Source organism: Hydra vulgaris, chromosome 07 (assembly GCF_038396675.1).
Source record: "Hydra vulgaris chromosome 07, alternate assembly HydraT2T_AEP".
NCBI classification, from domain to species: Eukaryota; Metazoa; Cnidaria; class Hydrozoa; order Anthoathecata; family Hydridae; genus Hydra; species Hydra vulgaris.
Window position 1 is genome coordinate 27,130,001 of NC_088926.1, and position 26,070 is coordinate 27,156,070.

General features: G+C 28.4%; 1 protein-coding gene across 7 annotated transcripts in view; it reads right to left on the reverse strand.

Moving 5' to 3' along the window:
- The window catches only part of LOC105845233 (mucin-2), a 135,210-nt gene that overhangs the window by 37,006 nt on the left and 72,134 nt on the right, over nt 1-26,070 (reverse strand). For all 7 annotated transcript variants that reach the window (XM_065801521.1, XM_065801520.1, XM_065801522.1 and 4 more), the window contains 5 exons: nt 24,037-24,117; nt 21,022-21,192; nt 9,724-13,338; nt 9,583-9,640; nt 3,186-3,373 (listed from right to left, as the gene is read on the reverse strand). In XM_065801521.1, coding sequence (XP_065657593.1) covers nt 3,186-3,373; nt 9,583-9,640; nt 9,724-13,338; nt 21,022-21,192; nt 24,037-24,117 — 4,113 coding nt within the window. The remainder of the gene's footprint in view (nt 1-3,185; nt 3,374-9,582; nt 9,641-9,723; nt 13,339-21,021; nt 21,193-24,036; nt 24,118-26,070) is intronic.

Genomic DNA, 26,070 nt, shown 5'->3' on the forward strand with positions numbered 1-26,070 from the left:
AAAAAATGTTTTTAATGATTTTAACATTTTCAATATAAAGTCAAGCATCTAGAATATATTTCTAATATATTCTAAATGCTTAAAAATTAGTACCAGTATAACTTTTAAATTTTATTACAAAAAATTAGTTTTTTATTGATTGTTTTTCAGTTTTTGCATAAACCAAAATTTCTTACACTGCTTTTACTGCACGTTCTGCACAGGTATTGGATCTTGCAGTGTTTATAATAGTTTCTTGATTGCACCAGTGTCTTAAAAAAGATTTATTTGCTTTTGCATTCTGGTTAACTGCAGCTTCATAGTTTGTTCTATTATAATAGTGATTCGAAAACCAAATATTCATCCATTCACCAGTAAAAAAATTGCATGCTGGTTGCAGTTGCTACAGATGTACTTGCAATAAAACAAATGCCAGTAATGCTATAATTCCTATTGAATGCCATCTAGCATTACTAATATTTGGAAGAGCCTTATAATTAATTTTGGCAAAATCTTTTTTTCCACATAATATCTGTAATGATGCCCTAGCTCATTAGCTATGTCACCTTGCCATTTTTCTGCTGGTATGCTGATGATTGACATTGACTGTTTTAAATTTTTAACCAAGACATCATAATTTTGTATCAGTTCATGAACAAAAAAATAATATACATTTAGTTACAATGTTTTGCCTCCTAAAATTTCATCCATGACAAGTCTAACACATGATGATGGCAACCAATATATTGTGGAACTTCTAAAATCCTGGCAATAAACTCTTTTTTTAAATATGCTACAACACCACCTTTTGCTCCAAAAAAAAAATTGCTAGCAGATGGGGCAAAATCATCATCAATCTCTCTTTAACTAGAGCCAGTGATTTCTATTTGATGTATGATTTTGCTGACAACAGTTACTTTATTTTTGATACATTTATATGGATGATTTGGAACAACTTTTGAAGTAACATATCCTACTTTTCCATTATTTCAACTTGCACTTTGTAAAATTTTTTTTCTTCAGTACTCAACCATACACCTTTTTTATTTGTAATATCAAACAATATTTCATTATAATAGCTGATACTGATTATCTGTGCCTTCTGATCTCTGTGGTATTTATTCACCAAATTTTAAACTTTTGAAACGGATATTTCTGTTATCGCTGGAAAAATCAATTTGGCCTATAATGAAATTAATTCACAGGCAATAACTTTGCATCTTCCAAAAACAGATTTCTTTCAAGAGGCCAAGTAAACCTTTCTAAAACAACTAGTGCATTTGGAATTTTAATTAACTTGTCAAGTGGTTCTTCAATTTTATTGATTTCTGTTCTTTTTGCCTTTGCTTTCTCAAAATCAACTAAATTGCTTTGCCATGTTTTCTTGTTTTTGTTTATGACATCACTGCTTATTTTATACATCCCTACCTAAAAAGATTTGATAAATGAAATATTCTTAATAATTTTTAAGATTGCATTATAAAAAATGTACTTACATGTTAAAAAATAACTTTAGCAAGGTTTTGTATTAGGAAAGAAAAACTGAAAAAATCTTAACTAAGTGATATGAAAAGTAATCTAGCTTGTTTTAAAAAGTGGTCTATGGGGACATTTTTAAAAACAATCATCAAGTTACATATAATTTCACAGTTCCTTAAAAAAGTTTTATTTCCTAATGTTAAGACAATTTAAAAAAATTAAAAAACTTAAAATAAGTTATCAGCCTAATATATATATATATATATATATATATATATATATATATATATATATATATATGTATATATATATATATATATATATATATATATATATATATATATATATATATATATGTATGTATGTATGTATGTATGTATGTATGTATGTATGTATGTATGTATGTATGCATGTATGTATGTATGTATGTATGTATGTATGTATGTATGTATGTATGTATGTATGTATGTATGTATGTATGTATGTATGTATGTATGTATGTATGTATGTATGTATGTATGTATGTATATATAAATTAGTAAAAACACTTATCTATTTTTTTTCTTCGACAGCTTGTTTCTCCATCAGTAGGTTCATCAGGAAGCTTCCTGATGAACCTACTGATGGAGAAACAAGTTGTCGAAGAAAAAAAATAGTTAAATATTTTTACTAATTTAATTTATTATTGCTCTGTTTTTTAAGAACATTGAACACTTTATTTGTAGAGTACACTGACATAATTTATATATATATATATATATATATATATATATATATATATATATATATATATATATATATATATATATTTATATATATACACACACACACACATATATATATATATACACACATATATATATATATATATATTATATATATATATATATATATATATATATATATATATATATATATATATATATATATATATATATATATATATATATATATATAAATATAAATTAAACTCTTCCTGATGATCCAGCAATGGTGAAACTTAAAGTAAAAGATAAAAGTTAGATAAGTGTTTTTTACTAATTTATTATTGCTCTGTTCTTTAAGAACATTGAGCACTCTATTTGTAAAATACACTAACATAATTTACATATATATATATATATATATATATATATATATATATATATATATATATATATATATATATATATATATATATACATACATACATATATATATGTATATATATATATATATATATATATATATATATATATATATATATATATATATATATATATATATATATATATATATATATATATATATATATATATATATATATATATATAATGGTCAGTATATTTTTAAATAAATAGTCACTAATGTGAGAATCTCCGCCAAAAAAAACTTCATATCCTTAAATCAGTCAATGTATGTACAATCACAGAGCCAATCTTTAAATAAGTATACACAAGAAAAAATCTTGACCATTTATGCAACAAAATACTGACTATTTAATTAAATATACTGACCATATAATTGATTGCCAAAAAACAATATTAATAAAACATGAAAAAATTTTTTTTAAGTAATTAAAGCCTATAAAATTATATTAAAATGCAAGCAAAAAATATATTTTTTGAACTTTAGTCCTATATTTTGGCAAAAAAATTCATTATACTATATTTTCAGTCAACATTATACTACAACCAATTAAAACTCAATTTATAAGTTCAATCAATCAGAATAATCAAAATATTTACTAGTATCTCTTCGTTTACGATTTAATCCTTCCCCTATTGTAAAACTTCTGACGGTGCTATTTCCATTGAGGATTCCTACTAAGTATAAACCATCTGTATGGTTGCTTATTTCATCCCATGAATATGTGCTTGGATTTCTTTTGAGATAAGAATTTGAATTTAACTTAACCAAAATGATGTAAATTGTTCTAGACAAAAAAAAAATAATTTAAAAGTCACATCAACACCTTCAGAACATGTACATTAGGGTTATGACTAAAAAAAATTTTGCATCACCTGTGGTCACAAATGATAAAATTTTGTAACCCAATTATTTAAAAATTATGATTAGAGCAGGTTCTAAAAAAGAAATTCCTGCACCAAAACACCCAATGTCATAGTGAATGTCTTCTTTTACCAAAAATATTTTTCTCCTAAAGTATATCATATATGTTGGATCCTCAAAAGCATATCATATATGTTGGATCCCAAAAGAAGTGAAATTTTATAGAGATTTCATAAACAAACTTCATTAAATGTAACCTTAAAAAAAATGTTAAAAAATGTCTTAAAAAGTGCTTTTTTTCAATTTTTGTTAAAAAGTGTTACTTTTTTTTTAAAATAAAAATTAAAAAACTGAATGTTATTCAACTAAACTTTTTATGGAATTTTACTTCTTTCGAGATCCAACTTGATATACTTTTAAAGATATAAATTTTTGGTAATATATGGCATCCACCACTATGTTGTAAAGTGCTTTGGTCTGGGAACTTTTTTTGAATTGAACAAAATAATTGCGATTTTCTTTATTAGTATTAAAATGTTCATTGATTCCTAACCCTAATGTACGTATTTTGGAAATTTTAATGTGGTACAGTTCAATACCTACAGATAGGCAATGCCAAGTTTTTGTTACTTTTGCATACTAAGAGTAAGCACCAGTGGTATAAACCAAAATTATGCATTAAAAGTTACACCTGCAGCAGCCTGTTAAAATATCACTTTTTTTGAAAAATATGATAAACTACATTCACTTTGTAAGCATAGAAAACAGCGTAAACAGTTGAAGCAAGTTATGAAACATTTTACTGTGGAGGTTCTATATATAAACAATCAATAAAAAAAATTTAAAGACCTATACTCTGTCTTATAACATTATTGTAGCCCTATAGCTTAGGTGTATGTTTTTAACTTTCCCCTGAATGAAAATGATCAGTTTTTCAAGTGAATCAGTGTGTCATTTAAGATTTTAAAAGAAAAAAAAGATTTTGTTTCTGTGTGTATAAATAATGTAAAAGTTCATAAACAAAAATGCTCAATAATAGTTTTTTTATAGGAACTTCATCTGGAGTTTAAGAAGTTATACCCTAAACACAAAGTTGGATAAAGTGTTGCATCACAGTTGACAGTAGTAGAAGTCACTCAGTTTTTGTATGTTCTAATCATCAAAATACTGAGTTGATGTGCGTCGTTTTACTTAAGGGCCTTTTATCTGATCTAATTAAGGGTCATTTGGTATATTACAAAGATTTTATGAAAGTATGTGTTTGTAATATATATATTCGAAGCAGCATGTTTCATCTATATTCTAACTGCCCTGGTAAAGTTAATTTGAAGACTTGCTTGGAAAATCCTGTTTTAAAAAAATTATTTCAATTTCAATGTGACTGCACTTGTCGCAGTTCAAGCAAGCATTGAGTTTTCCCAAACTCTAAGTAAACTTTGTATGATTTTTGTTACATCTACTTTACAGTAGATGTAACAAAGTAGCACAATCTTATTTATTAGAGACAAAAAGAACATTAGATCAACACACCTGTTCTTATAGATTTTGCAGAGATATATAGTTTTCTTGCGCAATATTCTGCACAAAAATTTTACTGGCTCAAGTTACCTTACAATTTACCAGCAGGATTAAGTTGCCTTACATCCATTTGCTGTTTATTACAAAGATTAAAAAGATCAACTCAAATGTGAATGCTATTGTATAATTTCTGACCATCTTCGCCATAAAGAAACAGCAGTTCATTGTTTTCTTGCAAAAATACTTGCTATGGTCAAAATAAAATTATCCACAATCAATAAAATGAAATATTTCAGTGATTGTGCTGTGTCACAGTACAAAAACTACAATTATCTATTAAACTTAATGGACCACCTTGAAGATCACAATATAAATGCTGAGCATCACTTCTTGACTATGATCCAGGTCAAACTTCCATGCAATTGAATATTTCTGCTCTATGGCAAAAGTCCATGTAATGCAATTACATGACTTTTGCCATAGAGCAGAAATATTCAATTGCAAATATGACTTACAAAGAAATATTCAATTGCAAATATGACTTACAAAGAAGCTGTAAAAACGAACCTACAAGCAGCAACTACATTTCAGATTCTTGCACCACACAAACTGTTTACATAGGCGATAAAAGGTGATAACATATTTTATCAAGTGATGATATTAATAACCATTAAACTTATTTTAACCTCCAGAAACAATATGAAGAGATTAGCGCAGTCACCAGCAGCACAGTTTTGTATCAGGTAGAGAGAAACTTTTTGTATGGAAAATCTCTAGCGATACTGTCTATGATATCCATTCACTGAATAATGTTAACTTGGTACAAAAAGTTCCTTCAAATTTTAAATCCAGTAAATACATTGAATCGTTTTACTCTGATGAATGTACATAGGTTTGTGCTCAAGATTTGTAATGAAAACCAAGATTTGTAATGAAAACCAAGATTTTTATGCAAAGTTCATACATAAAAATAAATTATATTTGAAATGGACTAATGATATAAAATGTAGTCAGTTTTTTTCCATTTGACAAAGTAATATGTCAAATAATTGCTCCATCCATTAAAGATAAAAGTAAATAAGAGATAAAGAAATTAATATTCTTGTGTTTCATGTGTATATATATTTTTTTGGAATTTGTCTATATATGCAACATCCACAGTAAAAAGTTTCAACTGTTGACGCTATTTTCTATTCCTGTAAGGTGATCACCTTTTTATTTACAAAATTATGGTCTGTCAAAAATCAAAAAAAATTTACTGTAAGCTCTGCATACTCAAATTTTTCCGATTTTGTTCAATAATAAATCAATCATAACTTTTAAATGATTTAAATGGTCAATCAAGCTGAAATTTTCAGGATTGTGTTTTTATCATAAAATCTGTAGGTGGTCAAAGTTTGAAGCAAACCTGAGACACTTTAAAACTCTGGGGCACTTTAAAACTAGGTGATTTCATATAGAATAACCCATATATATATATATATATATATATATATATATATATATATATATATATATATATATATATATATATATATATATATATATATATATATATATATATATATATACATATATACAGTGGTGTGAAAATTATTAAGACCATTGTTGAAAAAGTAAATTTTTTGAATATTTCCTTTAAAGACACGCACACAATGTCATAAAATGGGCATAGTTCAGTATTTTGTGGATGCTCCTCTAGCTGCAATAAGTTTTTCAACCCTCTTAGGCATTCCATCAATCAGTCTTGGACACATGTCTTGTATTTCTGGATCATGTGTCCAAACCTCTATGAGCGCCTCAATCAATGCGACTTTTGTTGTTGGTTTTCTGTCGGCAATTCTCTTTTTGACTATCATCCACAAGTTTTCTATCGGGTTCATATCAGGTGAATTACCAGTCCATGGTAGGATAGGAACATTATTACGATTCAAAAAGTTTGTAACAGAGAGTGCCCGATGACACGGTGCACCGTCTTGTTGGAAGATGAAATCACCATCAGGAAAATGAATTGGAAGTTGAGGTAGAAGGCTTTTCTCTAATATGTTGATGTATTGATGTTGATTCATTCTGCCTTCAACAATTCTAAGGGCTCCTACACCATGGGAACTTATCATTGACCATATCATTACTGAGGTAGGATGCTTGACGGTCTTTACCAGACATTGCGGATGAAATTCTTCCCCAGAACGACGGCGCACGTACTGACATTTATCATCGAGTATCTCGAACATAGACTCGTCACTAAAGCAAACCTAAAAATACAAACACACTGTAAAAGCCTTGAGCTTACATTAGATTAACATCCTGTAATCACTGGTTACATGTTCAATTCATTTTGAATTCATGCAATAAACATAGCCATTGCTACAATGTTCGATACATAAAACAATTGCACTAGTGGGTAATGATATTAAACATCATTATTATATGAAAAAATATGTTACATTTTGCTTCAACTTAAAGTACATGATTGTAAGCTCTTATATAAAAAATGGTAAAGGGTAAAATACCTTTCTCCATTGTTCTGTGGTCCAATCTTTGTGATCCATGGCCCATTGCAGCCGTCGCATTTGTTGAGCATTGGTCAAGAGCGGTTTTTTGCGCGGTCGACGTGCTACAAATCCATCTTGTATCAGCCATCTCCGAACACAACTTGTTGAGACATTGATCTGGTGCTCCTGCAGCACACCCTGGAGCTGCTTGCTGGTCATTCTTCTGTTTTTTGGAACGTTTGCAAGCAGAACCCTTCTTGCACGTGGCGTCATGACTGGTTTTCGTCCTGAAGTGGAACGTCAAACCAAAGTCCAATCGTTTCTTGATGGTAAAAACTGCTGTTTTACTTAGTCCACATCTCTTGGCAATTTCCCGTTGTGAAAATGTTTCCAACTTTAATAATGCTTCAACTTTGCCTCGCTTTCTGGGACTAGGGTCAGCAACTTTACCCATATTTTGAAAATATAATATAATCTGACAAAAAAAAATGCTTAAATAATCAAAATCACATATTTAAAATCAGAAAAATATTAAACTGTATCACTAACAACAGCAATAATCTAACAAAAATCACTTATAGTTCGTTTGAACCATACATATTCACTTGTCTGCAACTTACATTTCACAAGGCAAAATATACCAAATGTTTACTAAAACACATAACTCTACAATAAAAGTTAATAAATTAAAATTAAAATTAATAATTTCAATACTCAGCCACACCCACAGCACGTTTATAATAAAATAAAGTAGTGCTGCAACTTTTTTAGAATCTAAAAAGTGGTATAAACTAAAAAAAAAGCTTTTTTTCTTGGTGGTCTTAATATTTTTCACACCACTGTACATATATATATATATATATATATATATATATATATATATATATATATATATATATATATATATATATATATATATATATATATATATATATATATATATATATGTATAAAATATTAAAATATATATATATATATTATTTCTTAAAATTTTGATAGAAATCAAATTTTTAAGATTGAAGTTAACATAAATTTAAACTGTGTAGATTAATTAATATAATTAATATACAAGAAAAAAATAAAAGCAAATAATAGCCATAAAAGTCTAAAGTATTTTTAATGTTTGTTGACCTTGATTAAGAAAGGTTTTTTTTTTAGTTTTAATTTTGAATATCTTTCATTTTTATTTTATTTTGTATTAGTGTCAAAATTCTTTTCATTAATATTATCTTAAAAAAAAATAATATTTTTTGTTTGTATACTGTTATTACCATTGTATATTTTTGCGATAAATATATTTCTGATTTAATAAAAAATTGGAATTTGAAAATAGTTTGAAATTGTTATAGAGGACTGCAGATCTTTATAGATTCAGTTAGTTTATGAAGCAATGTTAGGTGATTTTTTTATCAAATTACTACTATTATTATAGCAGAAAGTTTATTTTATTACTATATTATATAGTATATTATATACTATATATTATTTAGTAACATAGTCTTGTAATGAAGGTTTTAAAACATAAGAAAGGAATAAAAAAACATAAAAAAGCAACATAAAACATAAAAAAGCAACATAAAAACATAAAAAATATAAAATATCAAGTAAATATTAATCTCACAGACAGTTCTATAATACAATTAGTCAGGCAAAATAATTCAACTTATTTTATGTATTATATTGAATAATTAAATGTACGTATTATGTAATAACTAAACATACATACATATGTATATATATGTCAGAGGCGTACACTTGTGGCTGCCTTACAGTACCAGGCAATCGAATTTTGTAAATGGCAAATAAAAATATTCCTTTGATGCAACTTTTTGATAATGACTTTTTAACTATCTGAAATAATGATGAAACTACACTTTGGAAGTCACAGTGTCAAAGTTTATTTTCCACATTTTCTATTATTAATTGATCAGAAGAAAATTGTACAAGCGCATATATATATATATATATATATATATATATATATATATATATATATATATATATATATATATATATATATATATATATATATATATATATATATATATATTTGTGTGTGTATGGGGTTAATTTAAATATATAATACATAACACACAAAGAAAGGAAAATATACACTTACTTCATTAAAAAACACAGGTCTGGGATGCTAACTTTAAAAGAAGAAGGTGTTGCAGCAGCTAGTAAATAAAATATAGAAACTTTGTTATAAAAAAAACTTATAAAGAAATAAAAAAGTAAAATAAAGTAACTGAAAATTTACATAGAGTTAAACGCATGTTTTGAATTGCTGCATACAAGGCCATTGGTTCTGTTGTTAAATATAAAACTGAAACAGTTGAAGTTTTTAAAGTTGAACTCATTGTGGTATATGGTAATGTTAATGTAACAAACTGAGTAAGTGATGACTCTATTGTTGAAGACTGATTTGTTGTAGTTGCAGACTCAGTTCTTGTAGTTAAAGACAAAGTTGCTGAAGTTATAGACTGATTTCTTGTAGTTAAAGACTGAGTTGTTGTAGTTGGAGAATCATTTGTTGTAGTTGGAGACGGAGTTGTTGCAGCTAGAGAATCAGTTGTTGCAGTTGGAGACTGCATTAGTGTAGTTGATGAATCAGTTGTTGTAGTTGGAGACTGAGTTGTTGTTGTAGGAGACTGAGTAGTTGTAGTTGGAGACTGAGTTGTTTTAGTTGGAGAGTGAGTTGTTGTATTTGAAGACTGAGTTGTTGTGGTTGGAGACTGAGTTGTTGTAGTTGAAGACTGAGTTGTTGTGGTTGGAGACTGAGTTGTTGTAGTTGAAGACTGAGTTGTTGTAGTTGGAGACTGAGTTGTTGTAGTTGGAGACTGAGTTGTTGTAGTTGGAGACTGAGTTGTTGTGGTTGGAGACTGAGTTGTTGTAGTTGGAGACTGAGTTGTTGTAGTTGGAGACTGAGTTGTTGTGGTTGGAGACTGAGTTGTTGTAGTTGAAGACTGAGTTGTTGTAGTTGGAGACTGAGTTGTTGTAGTTGGAGAGTGAGTTGTTGTAGTTAAAGACTGAGTTGTTGTAGTTGGAGACTGACTTGTTGTATTTGAAGACTGAGTTGTTGTAGTTGAAGACTGAGTTGTTGTAGTTGGAGACTGAGTTGTTTTAGTTGAAGACTGAGTTGTTGTAGTTGGAGACTGAATAATTGTAGTTGGAGAGTCAGTTGTTGAAGTTGGAGACTGAGTTCTTCTAGTTGAAGACTGAGTTGTTGTAGTTGGAGACTGAGTCGTTTTAGTTAAAGACTGAGTTGTTGTAGTTGGAGACTGAGTTGTTTTAGTTGGAGAGTGCGTTGTTGTATTTGAAGACTGAGTTGTTGTGGTTGGAGACTGAGTTGTTGTAGTTGAAGACTGAGTTGTTGTAGTTGGAGACTGAGTTGTTGTAGTTAAAGACTGAGTTGATGTAGTTGGAGGCTGAGTTGTTTTAGTTGAAGACTGAGTTGTTGTAGTTGGAGACTGAATAATTGTAGTTGGAGAGTCAGTTGTTGAAGTTGGAGACTGAGTTCTTCTAGTTGAAGACTGAGTTGTTGTAGTTGGAGACTGAGTTGTTTTAGTTGAAGACTGAGTTGTTGTAGTTGGAGACTGAGTTGTTGTGGTTGGAGACTGAGTTGTTGTAGTTGAAGACTGAGTTGTTGTAGTTGGAGACTGAGTTGATGTAGTTGGAGAGTGAGTTGTTTTAGTTGGAGAGTGCGTTGTTGTAGTTGGAGACTGAGTTGTTGTAGTTGAAGACTGAGTTGTTGTAGTTGGAGACTGAGTTGTTGTAGTTGGAGACTGAGTTGTTGTGGTTGGAGACTGAGTTGTTGTAGTTGAAGACTGAGTTGTTGTAGTTGGAGACTGAGTTGATGTAGTTGGAGAGTGAGTTGTTGTAGTTAAAGACTGAGTTGTTGTAGTTGGAGACTGACTTGTTGTATTTGAAGACTGAGTTGTTGTAGTTGAAGACTGAGTTGTTGTAGTTGAAGACTGAGTTGTTGTAGTTGGAGACTGAGTTGTTGTAGTTGGAGACTGAGTTGTTTTAGTTGAAGACTGAGTTGTTGTAGTTGGAGACTGAATAATTGTAGTTGGAGAGTCAGTTGTTGAAGTTGGAGACTGAGTTCTTCTAGTTGAAGACTGAGTTGTTGTAGTTGGAGACTGAGTTGTTTTAGTTGAAGACTGAGTTGTTGTAGTTGGAGACTGAGTTGTTTTAGTTGGAGAGTGCGTTGTTGTATTTGAAGACTGAGTTGTTGTGGTTGGAGACTGAGTTGTTGTAGTTGAAGACTGAGTTGTTGTAGTTGGAGACTGAGTTGTTGTAGTTAAAGACTGAGTTGTTGTAGTTGGAGACTGAGTTGTTTTAGTTGAAGACTGAGTTGTTGTAGTTGGAGACTGAGTTGTTGTAGTTGGAGACTGAGTTGTTTTAGTTGAAGACTGAGTTGTTGTAGTTGGAGACTGAATAATTGTAGTTGGAGAGTCAGTTGTTGAAGTTGGAGACTGAGTTCTTCTAGTTGAAGACTGAGTTGTTGTAGTTGGAGACTGAGTTGTTTTAGTTGAAGACTGAGTTGTTGTAGTTGGAGACTGAGTTGTTTTAGTTGGAGAGTGCGTTGTTGTATTTGAAGACTGAGTTGTTGTGGTTGGAGACTGAGTTGTTGTAGTTGAAGACTGAGTTGTTGTAGTTGGAGACTGAGTTGTTGTAGTTAAAGACTGAGTTGTTGTAGTTGGAGACTGAGTTGTTTTAGTTGAAGACTGAGTTGTTGTAGTTGGAGACTGAATAATTGTAGTTGGAGAGTCAGTTGTTGAAGTTGGAGACTGAGTTCTTCTAGTTGAAGACTGAGTTGTTGTAGTTGGAGACTGAGTTGTTTTAGTTGAAGACTGAGTTGTTGTAGTTGGAGACTGAGTTGTTTTAGTTGGAGAGTGCGTTGTTGTATTTGAAGACTGAGTTGTTGTGGTTGGAGACTGAGTTGTTGTAGTTGAAGACTGAGTTGTTGTAGTTGGAGACTGAGTTGTTGTAGTTAAAGACTGAGTTGTTGTAGTTGGAGACTGAGTTGTTTTAGTTGAAGACTGAGTTGTTGTAGTTGGAGACTGAGTAATTGTAGTTGGAGAATCAGTTGTTGAAGTTGGAGACTGAGTTGTTGTAGTTGGAGACTGAGTTCTTCTAGTTGAAGAATGAGTTGTTGTAGTTGCAGACTGAGTTGTTGTAGTTGGAAACTGAGTTGTTGTGGTTGGAGACTGAGTTGTTATGGTTGGAGACTGAGTTGTTGTAGTTGAAGACAGAGTTGTTTTAGTTGGAGACTGAGATGTTGTATTTGGAGACTGAGTTGTTGTATTTGAAGACTTAGTTGTTGTAGTTGGAGACTGAGTAATTGTAGTTGGAGAGTCAGTTGTTGAAGTTGGAGACTGAGTTGTTGTAGTTGAAAACTGAGTTATGGTAGTTAGAGACTGAGATGTTGTAGTTGATGTTGTTAACGTTTCATATGTTATAGTTGGAAACTGAGTTGTTGTAGTTAGAATTTGAGTTGTTGTAGTTTGTGACTGAGTTGTTCCTGTTGGAGATCCAGATGCTGTGGTTGCAGAATTTGTTGTTGTTGTTGGAGACTGTGTTATTGTAGTTGTAATTTGAGTTGTTGTAGTTGGAGACTCAGTTGATGTAGCTGAAGAATAATTTGTGGTAGTTGGAGATTCCATTATTTTAGCTGGAGACATAGTTGTTGAAATTAGAGACTCAGCTGTTGAAGTTGAAAATTGTGTTGTTGTAGTTGAAGAATGAGTTGTTGTAGTTGGAGACTGAGTTGTTGTAGTTGGAGAGTCAGTTGTTGAAGTTGGAGACTGAGTTGTTGTAGTTGGAGACTGAGTTGTTGTGGTTGGAGACTGAGTTGTTGTAGTTGGAGAACCTTTGAATTAAGAAAGATTATATCTCTAAAGAATTTTTTTAAAAAGCTTTATTTAATTTGTATAAATATTAAATAAATATATATACATATCAATTAAATAAATAAATAAAAATATATATATATATACATATATATATATATATATATATATATATATATATATATATATATATATATATATATATATATATATAATATATATATATATATATATATATATATATATATTCTAAAGTAATTGTATTTGATTTTTTAATATATTGCTTTACAAAAGGCATTTTGCATTGATTGTTTTGCTCTTTTGAACAGTTTAATAAAATTGTTTTACAGATTTAACATTATTTTTTGTTTGTTTTATCAAAATTGCTATTACTTTTTTGTTATTAGAATTGTATGATTTTGTTAATTTTTATTTGATTTAAATTGAATATTATCATTTTTTTAAAATCTTTTTTCAGATATTTTTTTAAAAATATGTTTTTTACAACTTAAGAATAGTTTATATTTTTATAACTTAATTTAGCCTCTAATTTTTTATTAAGTTTTCTTTTCTTTTTTTGTTTTTTAATAACAAAGATTGATAAATATTTTTTTTCTTTTGTTCACTTTTGAGTATTAAGTAATTTTATAGAAAAGATTTTAATTTCTACAATTCTTCTATGATTATTTGTTGCTATAGTAACAGTATAGTAACAGTAGTAGTAACTATATTAACAGTAGTAATACTACTTATAATATGTTGAATAGGGTGGAGTGAATTTTAGTTTTTTTTTACAATTTGTTTAGCCTGGGTGTGCAAAAGTTGTCTATTCATTTCAGAAATACTCTGGAAAATTATCAATGCTCTAGGAAAGTATCTTGAGGTTCCTAAAGACCTTTAAAATTTTAATGGGTCCCTAATATTATGTAAAAAAATTTTTTTCAAAAGTATGTCATGTTGGGTCTCAAAAGAAGCAAAATTTTTTTTTTTTAAAATAATTGTTATTTTTAAAATTTTTATAAAATTTTGCTGCTTTTGAGACCCAATATGACATACTTTTGAAAAACTTTTTTTTACATAATATTAGGGACCCATTAAAATTTTAAAGGTCTTGAGGAACCTCAAGATAATTTCCTAGAGCATTGATATTTTTCCAGAGTATTTCTGAAATGAATAGACAACTTTTGCACACCCAGGCTAAATGAATTGTAAAAAAAAACTAAAATTCACTCCACCCTAATGTTGAATGATAATAGTGAAATTGAAATGGATTCTTTGGAATTTGCTTCCGGCATCTTGTTTTTCTGATTCATCTAATTTGCAATCTGTCAAGTTGTCTGTTAATCGTTATCTTATTTTATCAACTTTATCTTTTCTCTTCCAGTTACTTCCTACTCTAATAGTAGTTGCTTGTAACCTTGTTGGAAGTGAAATTTTTTTAAAAAAATGTGACAAGTTAGTAATAATCATCATTGAAATGAAAAAGATTGAGCTAGATAAAATTATTCGTTTTTAAAATATAAGAAGCAAGCAGCAGTAAGATTAAATTTAAAATAAATTTAAGGATAATGTGATTAAGCAAGTTAATAAGAATCACAGAAATAAAAGAGATCACTAAATGAGATGAAATTAATCATCTACAAATACAAAATGCTGCCAGGCATGTAGAAAATAATCTGAACTCAAATAGGGACAAAGTGATTAGGCTATTTGAAAATATCATCACAAAAATGAAAGAGATAAATCTAGGCGTAATCAAATGGTTCATCTACAAAATATAGGAAATGCTGCTAGACAAGGAAGATTTTCATTGAATGCATTGTATAGCAAGAAATAATACTATTCCTGATTTTAATTTTTAGGAGAAATAAAACAGATCTGTCAGAATTTTGGAATAGAAAATTTTTCTTATGAAACACATTTTTTACATTGCCATAATAGAAAGGTAGTCTTTCTTCTGCTTCACCCATTCTACAACCTTTACAAGATATATTTACAGGGAGTTATATAGATCATAATTCCAATAAGAATTTTTTTAAATTATAACTAAAAATTATATTGCCTGTCATTCTTTTGCTTCATTTACAGCTAATGTGGTTCATCCTATGGATCATGGATTACTATGAATCATGGACTACCATGTTTTAAAATATGTGGTCAAGTTTTCATCATGCAGGTAATCTTAGGCAAGTTCAAGATATTCCCCCAACATATTGTTAACTGTATATCTAAAAACCTCTCGTAGCAGTGAATTTTAGAATGCAACAATGTGAGAGGCGATCTTCGTTGGCATAATCAATTGGTGCACAATAAGGGAAAGTTATAACCCATGCTCAGGTTATCGAATTTCAAAAATGTGGTTTGCCACATGTTCTAATTTTACTTAATTTTGATAAAAAGTTTTATATAATATAAAAAGTATGATAAACCGATCTTTTTGTTACATTTGCCTGCAACCTAAAATATTGATGTGAGATGTGTATTTTCAAATGTTATCAGTTTATAGTTTTCAATAAGGGGGCATCCTTAAGTATGGAGTGTGTAGAACAAGATTGCCATCCTTGCAAGCCAAGTGGTGTTACTAAATTGTGGTATTGCAATTAGTGTGGTGCTACTAAATTGTGGTAAGCACCATTTAGTGCCTTGCAGTCTTAATTTCTGTTAAGTATTTTTTATTCTGGATCACTTTGGAACTAAGACTAAGTGTGAATCTTATTACAATTATTTATTTGATACTAATTGTACTTGATACAATTAGTATCAAATAAATACTAGAATTTGTTTAAGTCATCTATTTCAATTTCTTGAACCCATCAGATAGGTGCTATTTTTTATATTTTAATTAAAATACAGCTTCACGTACATCTACTTTATCTTATACTGTTCGTTTTCTTTCCCATTACTTTCAGATATTCTTTTATCTTATACTTTTATCATGACTGATAAGTATAAGATTATTATAGTAATATTTTATTGTTTTGTGGCTGTTATGATAAATTTAATCAGTTCTGATTATAATTATCTTAAAATAAAATGATTATAATTATACTGATTATAATTATCCTAAAATAAAATGATTTTATATTTTTTTTATAAATTCAAACACAATAAAAGTATTTTTATTATAATTGTTGTTTGAAAAAATCATAATAGTATGCATATTGCTGTAAGTCTCTGCTTCTAATTGTTAAAACAAATAAAAATAAAAAATCATGCACAAAAATTGAAATACCCTTTATTGTTTTTGTTATTAAAAACACTGTCTGCCTCTCTTGTTAATTGGGTTTGCGACCGGGGCTGCATAAACATTTATACATCCTAAAGTATATTTTTCTTATTCAAAATTCATGTTATATTTTGTATACATATGCATATATAAATATTATGATCAACATGATCATCACCATTATGACCATCATGACCGTCATGATGATGATGATGATGATGATAATGATCATTGTTATCATCATCATCATCATTATCATCAGGCTTTTCTTGCTTTTATCACTACCATTTTCCATTCACCTCAGCCACTATCCCTAGCATAACTTTAAACTTTAAAATTGGTAAAGACTTGGAATCAAAGTCAAGTGCACACATAATTGCACCACTAGAACTACTAAGACCTATTGTACATCCTCCATCAATAGCAAAAATGTATTTCTAAAATGGTAGTTCATTAGTATATAACAGGCAAACAAGCTGTTGCAGTGATCTTGCAATGCTTTTCTTTAATTTTTGAATCACACCCTATTTTTTGCCTGTATACTGTATTACTGTGATGTCACAAACAACTGCTTGTAGCACCAGCATCATCACTCATGTTGCTGTAAATTCACTATTGTCTAATATTTCATTTTCTGATTGCGCTCAAATTTCAAACATTTGGCTGCTCTCATCTCTTTCTTCTGCAACTTGTTTAGTGGCAACTCTTGTGCTAACGGACGCCATTCCTTAATACTCAATACAATGGAAACCAATTTGTCCAACCAACAATAGATGAAAAAATTGATAATAAACAACTGATTGAAATAAACTCGTTTGTAGCAAGAATTAATTATCACGTTAAATTAACAATCTACAATATAAAACAAAACATGTTAAACATGTATATTCTCATAATATATTATTAGCCTTAATTCAGGTTTGATGGGAGTAAATTTACGATATGTTAAGATTACTTTGGATTGAGTTAAGATTAGGTATTATTAATTCATGGTTACTTAGACTTATCTAATATCATTTCATGTACCACCATTTCATGTAATATGAACTAAACTTAATGAACACTTAAAAGAATATGCCTTTATAAAATTGAAAATCGATTTCACATTATTTTTTGATCACCACTTTTAACTAAAAGTTCCAGGTACTTACTGAACCCAAAATTTAAAAACTCTTAAAGTCTCTTTTATATATATATATATATATATATATATATATATATATATATATATATATATATATATATATATATATATATATATATATATATATATATATATATATATATATATATATATATGTATATATATATATATATATATATGTATATATATATATATATATATAAATATATATATATATATATATAAATATATATATATATATATATATATATATTGATATTTGAGGCTGTTTTGTATTATAATAATAAAACAAAACTCATAGTCGTAAAAGAGTGCTCAATATTAAAAAGATACTTCAAATAGAGCGATATACATATATATTAACGAAGTTAATATATATGTATATTGTTTTTTCTTCGTTAATATATATGTATATATATATATATATATATATATATATATATATAATATATATATATATATATATATATATATATATATATATATGAACCCAAATATAATAAACTGCCATAAAACATGAAATCTAGCATTAAGTTTTAAAAAAATATATCAAGTTTTTTTTTTAAGTGTAAATTAAACATGCAGAGAACTATAAAATGTGATGTTTTCTTCAACATTTTGTTGATTTTGATTTAGAAGTTCTTCAATATCTTTTTGATTTTAGAAGTTGTACCAGAACACTCCATAGCTATAGTTACAGACAGAAAATTTATAAAACTTAATTACTGCAATTGTAGATTTAAAAATTAAACGCTCAGCAAATTAAAATAAAACTTCTTGTTGCAGTTTAAACTTTTGTTTCATATAAATTTAAATATATTTCAATGAAATAATTACACTTGCAATATTAAATGACAATATTTGAAAATTGTTAAAAAAACAACAAGATAAAAACATACTATTCAAATAGTTTCTTTTGACATAAAAATGAAAACATTGGTTAGAAAAACAATTTTGTTGCATTACTGTGGTTATTCTGATTCAGCTGGCAAACTTATATAAGTTATATAACTTGTAACAGATAGCTAAACACCCTCTCATTATTTTTTTCTTTCCAGTAGAAATTTTTTACTTTCACTTTTAAAGTATTTATAAATTATATAATATTCCATTCCATATTAGCAAAATATGTTTAGAATATTCTAAAAGTATGGCTAGACTTTCCAACTTACCTTATTTTACCATATTTTCTGATGTAGATATACTACGAATTAATTGGTGATTCGTGTAAACTGGTTGTCGTGTAAACTGGACAAGTAATTATCTATTAGCTATTTAAAAATGTCTAAATTCAAAGTTTATACTAAGTAAATTCTCTGTTGCTAAGTAAAAATGAAGTAAATTCTCTGTTGCTAAGTAAATAATAAGTAAATGCTCTGTTGCAGCAATTGTAATAGTAAAAATTTTTATACTGTTACATTTTTAGTATTTACTTATGCCAAGACTATTCCCTCAATAACTTATGTTAAGTAATATATCATAAAGAAATAACAGAGATATAATTATGAAAAAAATTAAAGACAAAATGTGACAATATCAGAAAAATTAAATACTAACATTGGTTCCAACTTTCTGTTTAATAAATACATAGAAGAAGATTTTCTTAACTAATTATATGATGCAGATATCACTTAGATAAATGCTTTAGAATAAAGAATTCTGTATTTTCCTATAACAAAAAATTATTTTAAAAAATGATTTAAGTCACTGTAAATGAAACTGTATTTTATTGTTATCATTTAAAAAAAAACATTCAAATGCTTAGCATAAAAGATTTTGTAAGTATAGCTCAAAAATCATGCAAAAGTATTTGAATTAAAACTAAAAGAACTATATACTAAGTATAAACCAGTTATTTTGATTAAAAAATTTGTTTTTCTAACTTTTGTTTACATCAACAGTATTTGCATCAAGTACTCATACAATATGTACCAACCATCAAAATATTAAGTCAATGATTAATGCAGTTAAACTATCAAAAGACTATGAATTTATTGATATGTTTGTCTGAGTAGCAGAGGTAACAAAAGTAGAATAATAGAGATAACAAAAATATCATAATAAATTGCTATAAAAATGAAAGACAATAGACAGATTTGAGCAAGCATGTATAATTGAAACCACATGCAGCTTATCAATAAAACTGAATGTGGTTTCAAATATATAATAATTATCATAAACAAAGTATCCATAAATGTATCTCTGTATATGATAATTATAATACAATTATCTGTATATGATAATTATATAATAATTGTCATATACAGAGTATCAATAAAGGTGCATGTGAAACCACATAAGCTTTTGATAAATGAGTTACAAAACTGTTTAGTCTTCATCAAAAAAATCAAGTTGCTACTAAAAAATTTTAGCAACGACTATCTTATATGCCAACATTTTTTCATGGTACATACATATGCAAAACATTGCATATGTATGTACCATGAAAAAATGTTGGCATGTAAGATATATACATATAATAATGTATACGCATAAATAGTCTCAAACATCTTGTGGCAAAACTTTTTTTAAACAGTCTTAACTAAATGTCTTTGATTGATCTCATCCTTTATATTTTCTATATACGATAGTATTTTTATGTGCGCTTTCCTATTTGTTTATTTTTTTGTGTGTACTTACGCAACAGAACTACGGTTACATACATAATTGTTGTTTCCACGGAAAAATAGGTTTGTTTCTGAAATATGTCTGAGCTAGCTATTAAAACCAAAAAATAAATCCTATGTAAAAAATAAATGCTATGTATAGATTGTGTTCTAAAATTATACTAAGTTAAAACTTACAAAGAGACCTGCCTTTAAAATTTTTTTAAAATCAATGTTTTCAGTTCCTTCAGAAAATAACTTTTTTCAACCAGGGATGCGCATAAGACAGTGCTTGTTTTTTACTAACAAAGCATATGTAATTTTTTAAACAGGTCAGGTATTTTCATATGCATGTTTATTAGATATTAGGAAAAGCTCAAAATCTGAGCTTAGATATGCTTATAAGCTATATACTTATATATAAAAAAGAAACATGTATGCACCAAGATTAAGACTAAAGTACTGGAACTAGTTCCTAGGTTCAAAACCAAGGCTCTGTAGTATAAGCCAAGGTCTGAAAAAAAAACAACATTAAAAACACTGCTTTAAAACAATCTTGAAAGATAGTACTTTATGGCATCCATTAGTTATGACTTAGAGCATTAAAAAGCATTAAAAATACTTTAAATATACCTAGTATAAAAAAAATTGAAGAATATTTCAATCAAAAAATGTGCAAACAAAGACAATTTATTAACTAAAACAACCACAATAAAAAAATAAAGACCTTTATTTGTTGAAACAGTTGTGGATATAACTGGAGTTGTCGCAGTTGTGGATATAACTGCAGTCATGGATTCTGCTGTTGCAATCAAACATGATTGAAAAACTTGTAAACAGTATTCATCCCCAGAATGATATTTACAAAAGCTCAATAAACAACTGCAGTAAACTTTTTCTATAAAATGTTTAAAATTTAATAAAAATATTTTAAATATTACATAAATACAAAATTAAAAACAAATTTAAATTTAAAAGTTATTTATAACAGCACTAAATAAACATATAATTATGATTACTAACAAAATTATGATTGATTCTATAGTTAGCAAAGAGTTTTATGTCATTCTGTAAGCATTACTATTGTCTTTGATTAAGTTTTTGCTGTATAAGAGTTGAATAAAAATTTTTTTTTTGTGGTCAAAAAATGTTATATTGAACAGCAATAGTAATTTGTATGATATGTGGGTAGGCAGAGCAAAGCAGATTGGTGGAGCAGATTTTTTTTTATGTTCATTCACCTTCCTAAGGCCACAAAGGTCACCACAGTTAAAGAGATTATTTTTATTGTGGTAACAAACCCCTCTCAACTCTATAACTCCCAAACACAAACCTTCACAAACAAGACCAATGTGTGGAGTAAAAATTTGATGGCAGTACTATCACAGATGTGAAGGTCAAACGTGGAACTTTTCACTTAAAAAGCAAGTGCTCTACCACTACACCACTACGACATAGATCATTTATATAAAAATTTTAAAACTAAAAACAAGTACTACTGCCCGAATTCCAACCAAATCATTATTGTTCCTCACATATAGAGTTTCACATATAGGAACTTTTATTAAAAAAAGTTTAAAAAAAATGCTTAGGAATTAGATTAAATTTTTGATGTAATTCTGTAAGCATTGTTGTGAAATTTATAAAGTTATGTAGGTGTTAAGCCATAAAGAACCCTGTCTTTTAACAGCATAACTGATTGAGCTTTGAAGCAATTTAGGAAAGTGACTGAAACAGTACCCATACCAAGTAACTTTATTAAAATTCACCATCTTAACAAGCTTAAACTTTTTTAGTGTTAAATTAATAAATATGGTTCCCACTTAAGTAGAATAAAATGTGAGTTAAGCCATACAACATAAGAAAGTTTAGTTTGACATTAGATCACTAGATCGAATTGGATTTTTCCTTATCTCCTCAAACTAAATAGCGCCATATTAAAAAAAAGAATCATAAATCTTATAATTTAAAAAGATTTTATAAATCAAGAAGGCATAATATTCATGCTTATCATTATTGATGAAATTTATGCTTAATTTACAATTTTGGGGGCCCTAGGCTGAATAAAATTTCGGGGTTCCTTCTCCTGACATATAAGAAAAAATTAAATGCGTTACAAAAACTTTATTAAAAATATTTCAAATCAAACAACTTTTTTCTTATTTTTTCCATTCAAAACATATTATAATTCATCAAAATTGATTTCTTTCATTTTATCAATATTACCAGATAATATTGCCAGAGCATTAAACAAAACTTGAGACAATAACTTGATGACTGGTTTTAATCAACTTTAACTTTGAAAAGGATCTTTCTCCTGAGCAAAAATTTTCAATAAAATTTCAACATTTGGAATTACTATTTCCCATTTTTTGTCTTTGATGATTTCATAAATTTCCTGGTGATTCAAATTGGAATTTTTGCTGGAGATTTTCACGAACAAATGTTTGACTTCTTCGAATAAAATTATGTCGATGTCTTATTACACAATTTGACAATTTTGATGACGTTAGCTTTCAAATTTTCACTCACACTTTAAATTGAAGTTAAAAATACTTTTTCTTTGAAAAGGAAAAGATGTCACAGAATCCATTTCTATGCATGGCTTTTCATCAAAAAACTTTTTCTTTCATCTTTTCCTAGTAACTTTGTAATTGACATCTAGAAGATTTTTTGCTTCTTTCTCAATTTGATCAAACTGATCTTCCAAAATTTTAAAATAGTTCATCAAAGATGATAAAAGTAGCACACAAGTGAACCGTGCTAACTACGAATTTTTTAAAGAGCGAGAAGCACAACTAATTCTATCCAAGATTTTGTCCTACATTACGGTTTAAAAAACGAATTCAAATTTCTCCATTTTTCCTAACATATTTTGAGCCTCTGCATTCAGTATTAAAATCAGAATTTTTGACGATCTCTTCCAAAGACTCAAGGATTTAAGAAAAATTATTTGAAATTACCTTCACTAAGTTTTTATGAGCATTCCATATAGTTTTAGACAGAGTTTTGAGTGATCGAGTGCTGTGTTTAGTAAATACACTCCATCTTTTGGTTGAGTATTCAAAGAAATTATATATTTTCTGGATGATTGCAAAAAAATTCAGACATTCTATAGAGGAGTTAACACTTGCAGCTCCTACTAAATTCAAAGAATTCCCTGAGCATAGTAGAAATTGAGCAAATTTATTTTTCTCTAAAATAGCCTGCATTCCTTTATACTTTACTGTGTGTTTGGCGCATTGTTGTAAGATTGGCTTCTGCAACCTAAAAAACTCTAGAGCTAAAAGTCAAAAAATTAAATACAGTTTCATCTAGATAGCTACCACTGTGAGCTTCAGTTTCAAGAAATTCTATAAGTCTTTTCATTGGCTTCGTCTCTCCTGGTTGTAGATATCGTATAGTTACACAGAGTTGATCAGTATGGGACAAGTCTGGCGATGAGTCTACAGAAATACCAAATTATTTAGATTGCTTGATATCATCAGTTATTGATGTTAATAAAACCTTTTTTTGCCATTAGTTGTAAATTTAATATCAATGTTATAGCGTTGAATTAAAATAAAACTTATAAATATAAATGGTAGCTAACACCAAGAATCATGGGCACCCCTGATTTTTCTAATTTTAAAGTATTATTTAAAAATCATTTAATCTAATAATCATGTGACACATATAATTGTGCAAATAATTAAAATTAAGATATTAGGCAAAAACAAAAAAACAAGATTCTAAAAAAAACCTGCTGTAGTTAAAAATGTTGCTGTTGAAACTGTGGTTGTAGTTGATGTTGGAAACTGTAATGTTGCATTTGAAATTAAAGCTACAATAGTAAAAACATGATTTATTAAACAAATATATTATGTTATATAATATATTAATACTAAAATATATTATGTTATATAATATGTTAATACTAAATTAAATACATTATGTTATATAATATATTAATATTACTGCAAAAAGCATTTATAAAAAATACTACTGCAAAAAGCATTTATAAAAAATAAAAATAAAAATGCAAAAAAACTATAAAAGTAGTAAATTCTTAGGAACGCCTATTGAGAAGTTTAATAGGATTAAACTTCTCAATAAAATAAAATAAAAGGTAAGTATTTAATAAAAAGAAAAAAAAAATTGTAGTATTGATATTATATTATATTTTATTATTTATTATACTATTTTGTTTTCATTATTATTTTGTTTTTCAATAAAAACTTGCTTCAAACTTTACTTCTGCAAACAGAAACTTTTTAAGAGCTATTTGAAAGTTAAGAATAGAGTTAGAGATCAAGTGATTGGTTGACAAGTGATTAGTTGACAAGTGATTGGTTGACAAGTGATTGGTTGACTAGTGATTGGTTGAAGTCAGGAAAAACCAAGACGAGACCGAGACGAGAAGTTAGTACTTCTCGTGAGAACGAGACGTGAAATTTAACAATTTTTGAAAACAAATTTATTAAAATCCAAGTAAAAAAAAAAAATGTAAACATGGTTTTGACAAATAGACACAAATGACATTTGTCAAATGTAAACAACTTTTTCAAATATTAACTCAGAATTTTTTTGCCAAACTTTTCCAACAAGACAATGCTTTCTCTGATTAAGATGATTTGTTCTACTTTTTCTGGGTGTAAGTTGTGTCTGGATGATTGGACGACATTTCCACCTGAGCTAAAAACTCTCTCTGATTTAGTTGAACTTGCTGGAATAGCTAAAATTTGTCTAGCTAATGAAGAGAGTTCTGGCAATGTATTTGAATGCAATTTCCACCAATCAAGAATCGGAAAGTCTTTTTTGGCATCAGGGAGATAATCATACTGGCACATTTCGCTCAAAATAGGATTTAGTTCAGATGTTGGCTCTTGTGTTTCAAGTCTGACGTTAAACTTGCGCTTCAGTTTTGAATTAAAGGGACAAATCTGCTGAATAGACTCTGGCAACAGGTTGGCACTCAACACTATCCTTAACCTGTGAGGCTAACCATTCTTTTGTTGTTTGAAATTTTTTGAAGAGCTTCAAGTGAAGTCCCTTTAAAACAGGATTTAAGTAGTTTGCTGCAGCACTCAATAAGTTTCCAGTGTGACAAAGAGTGTGACAAAGAGAACAAAAATCTTTTCTCAATGCAGCTTTTCAGGTTTTTTGCATACAAGACACCGTAGCCATTTTTTCCATCCGTCTCAATAAATTGATCAATTTTGTCATGGATTAAATAAAGAGAATCGGTGACAGTGTTAATTGCTGGAATAGACTCAGTCAACCACGTTTCTGTAGCTTCTTTAAGTGGTGCCAAAATTTCTACTGCTCCCTCGATTGATTTCCACTGTGATGCACTGATGGTCTTTGAAGAAAAAATATCTTCATTTGCACATAATCTGATAATTGCACTCTTTATATGTAGGACAGAAGCCATTCACTATTCAGAGTTCACTATTCCATCTTGTGTCAGCAGATTGGCGTAACTGTCTAAAATTGATTCCTTGAGCGTCTGATTCTGATTCAAGCAACTCAGCTGCAACTGTTGACTGGTGAGTTAAAGAAGCCAAATCTTTGCATGTTTGCAACGCATCATCCGTTCCAGCAGTCATTCCAAATGAGTCTCGAACTGCACATTGCAAAATATGATTGTTGCACAAGTATTGGTCAAGGCGCTTTGACAATTTGACTGCAAATTTCATGTTTCTTGCCTGGTCGTTCCCGCAGTACATTGGCAAATCAGCAGGCAAATTTAGTTCTTCTAAGAAAGAATCCAGCTTTCCTTCAATTAAGATACCTG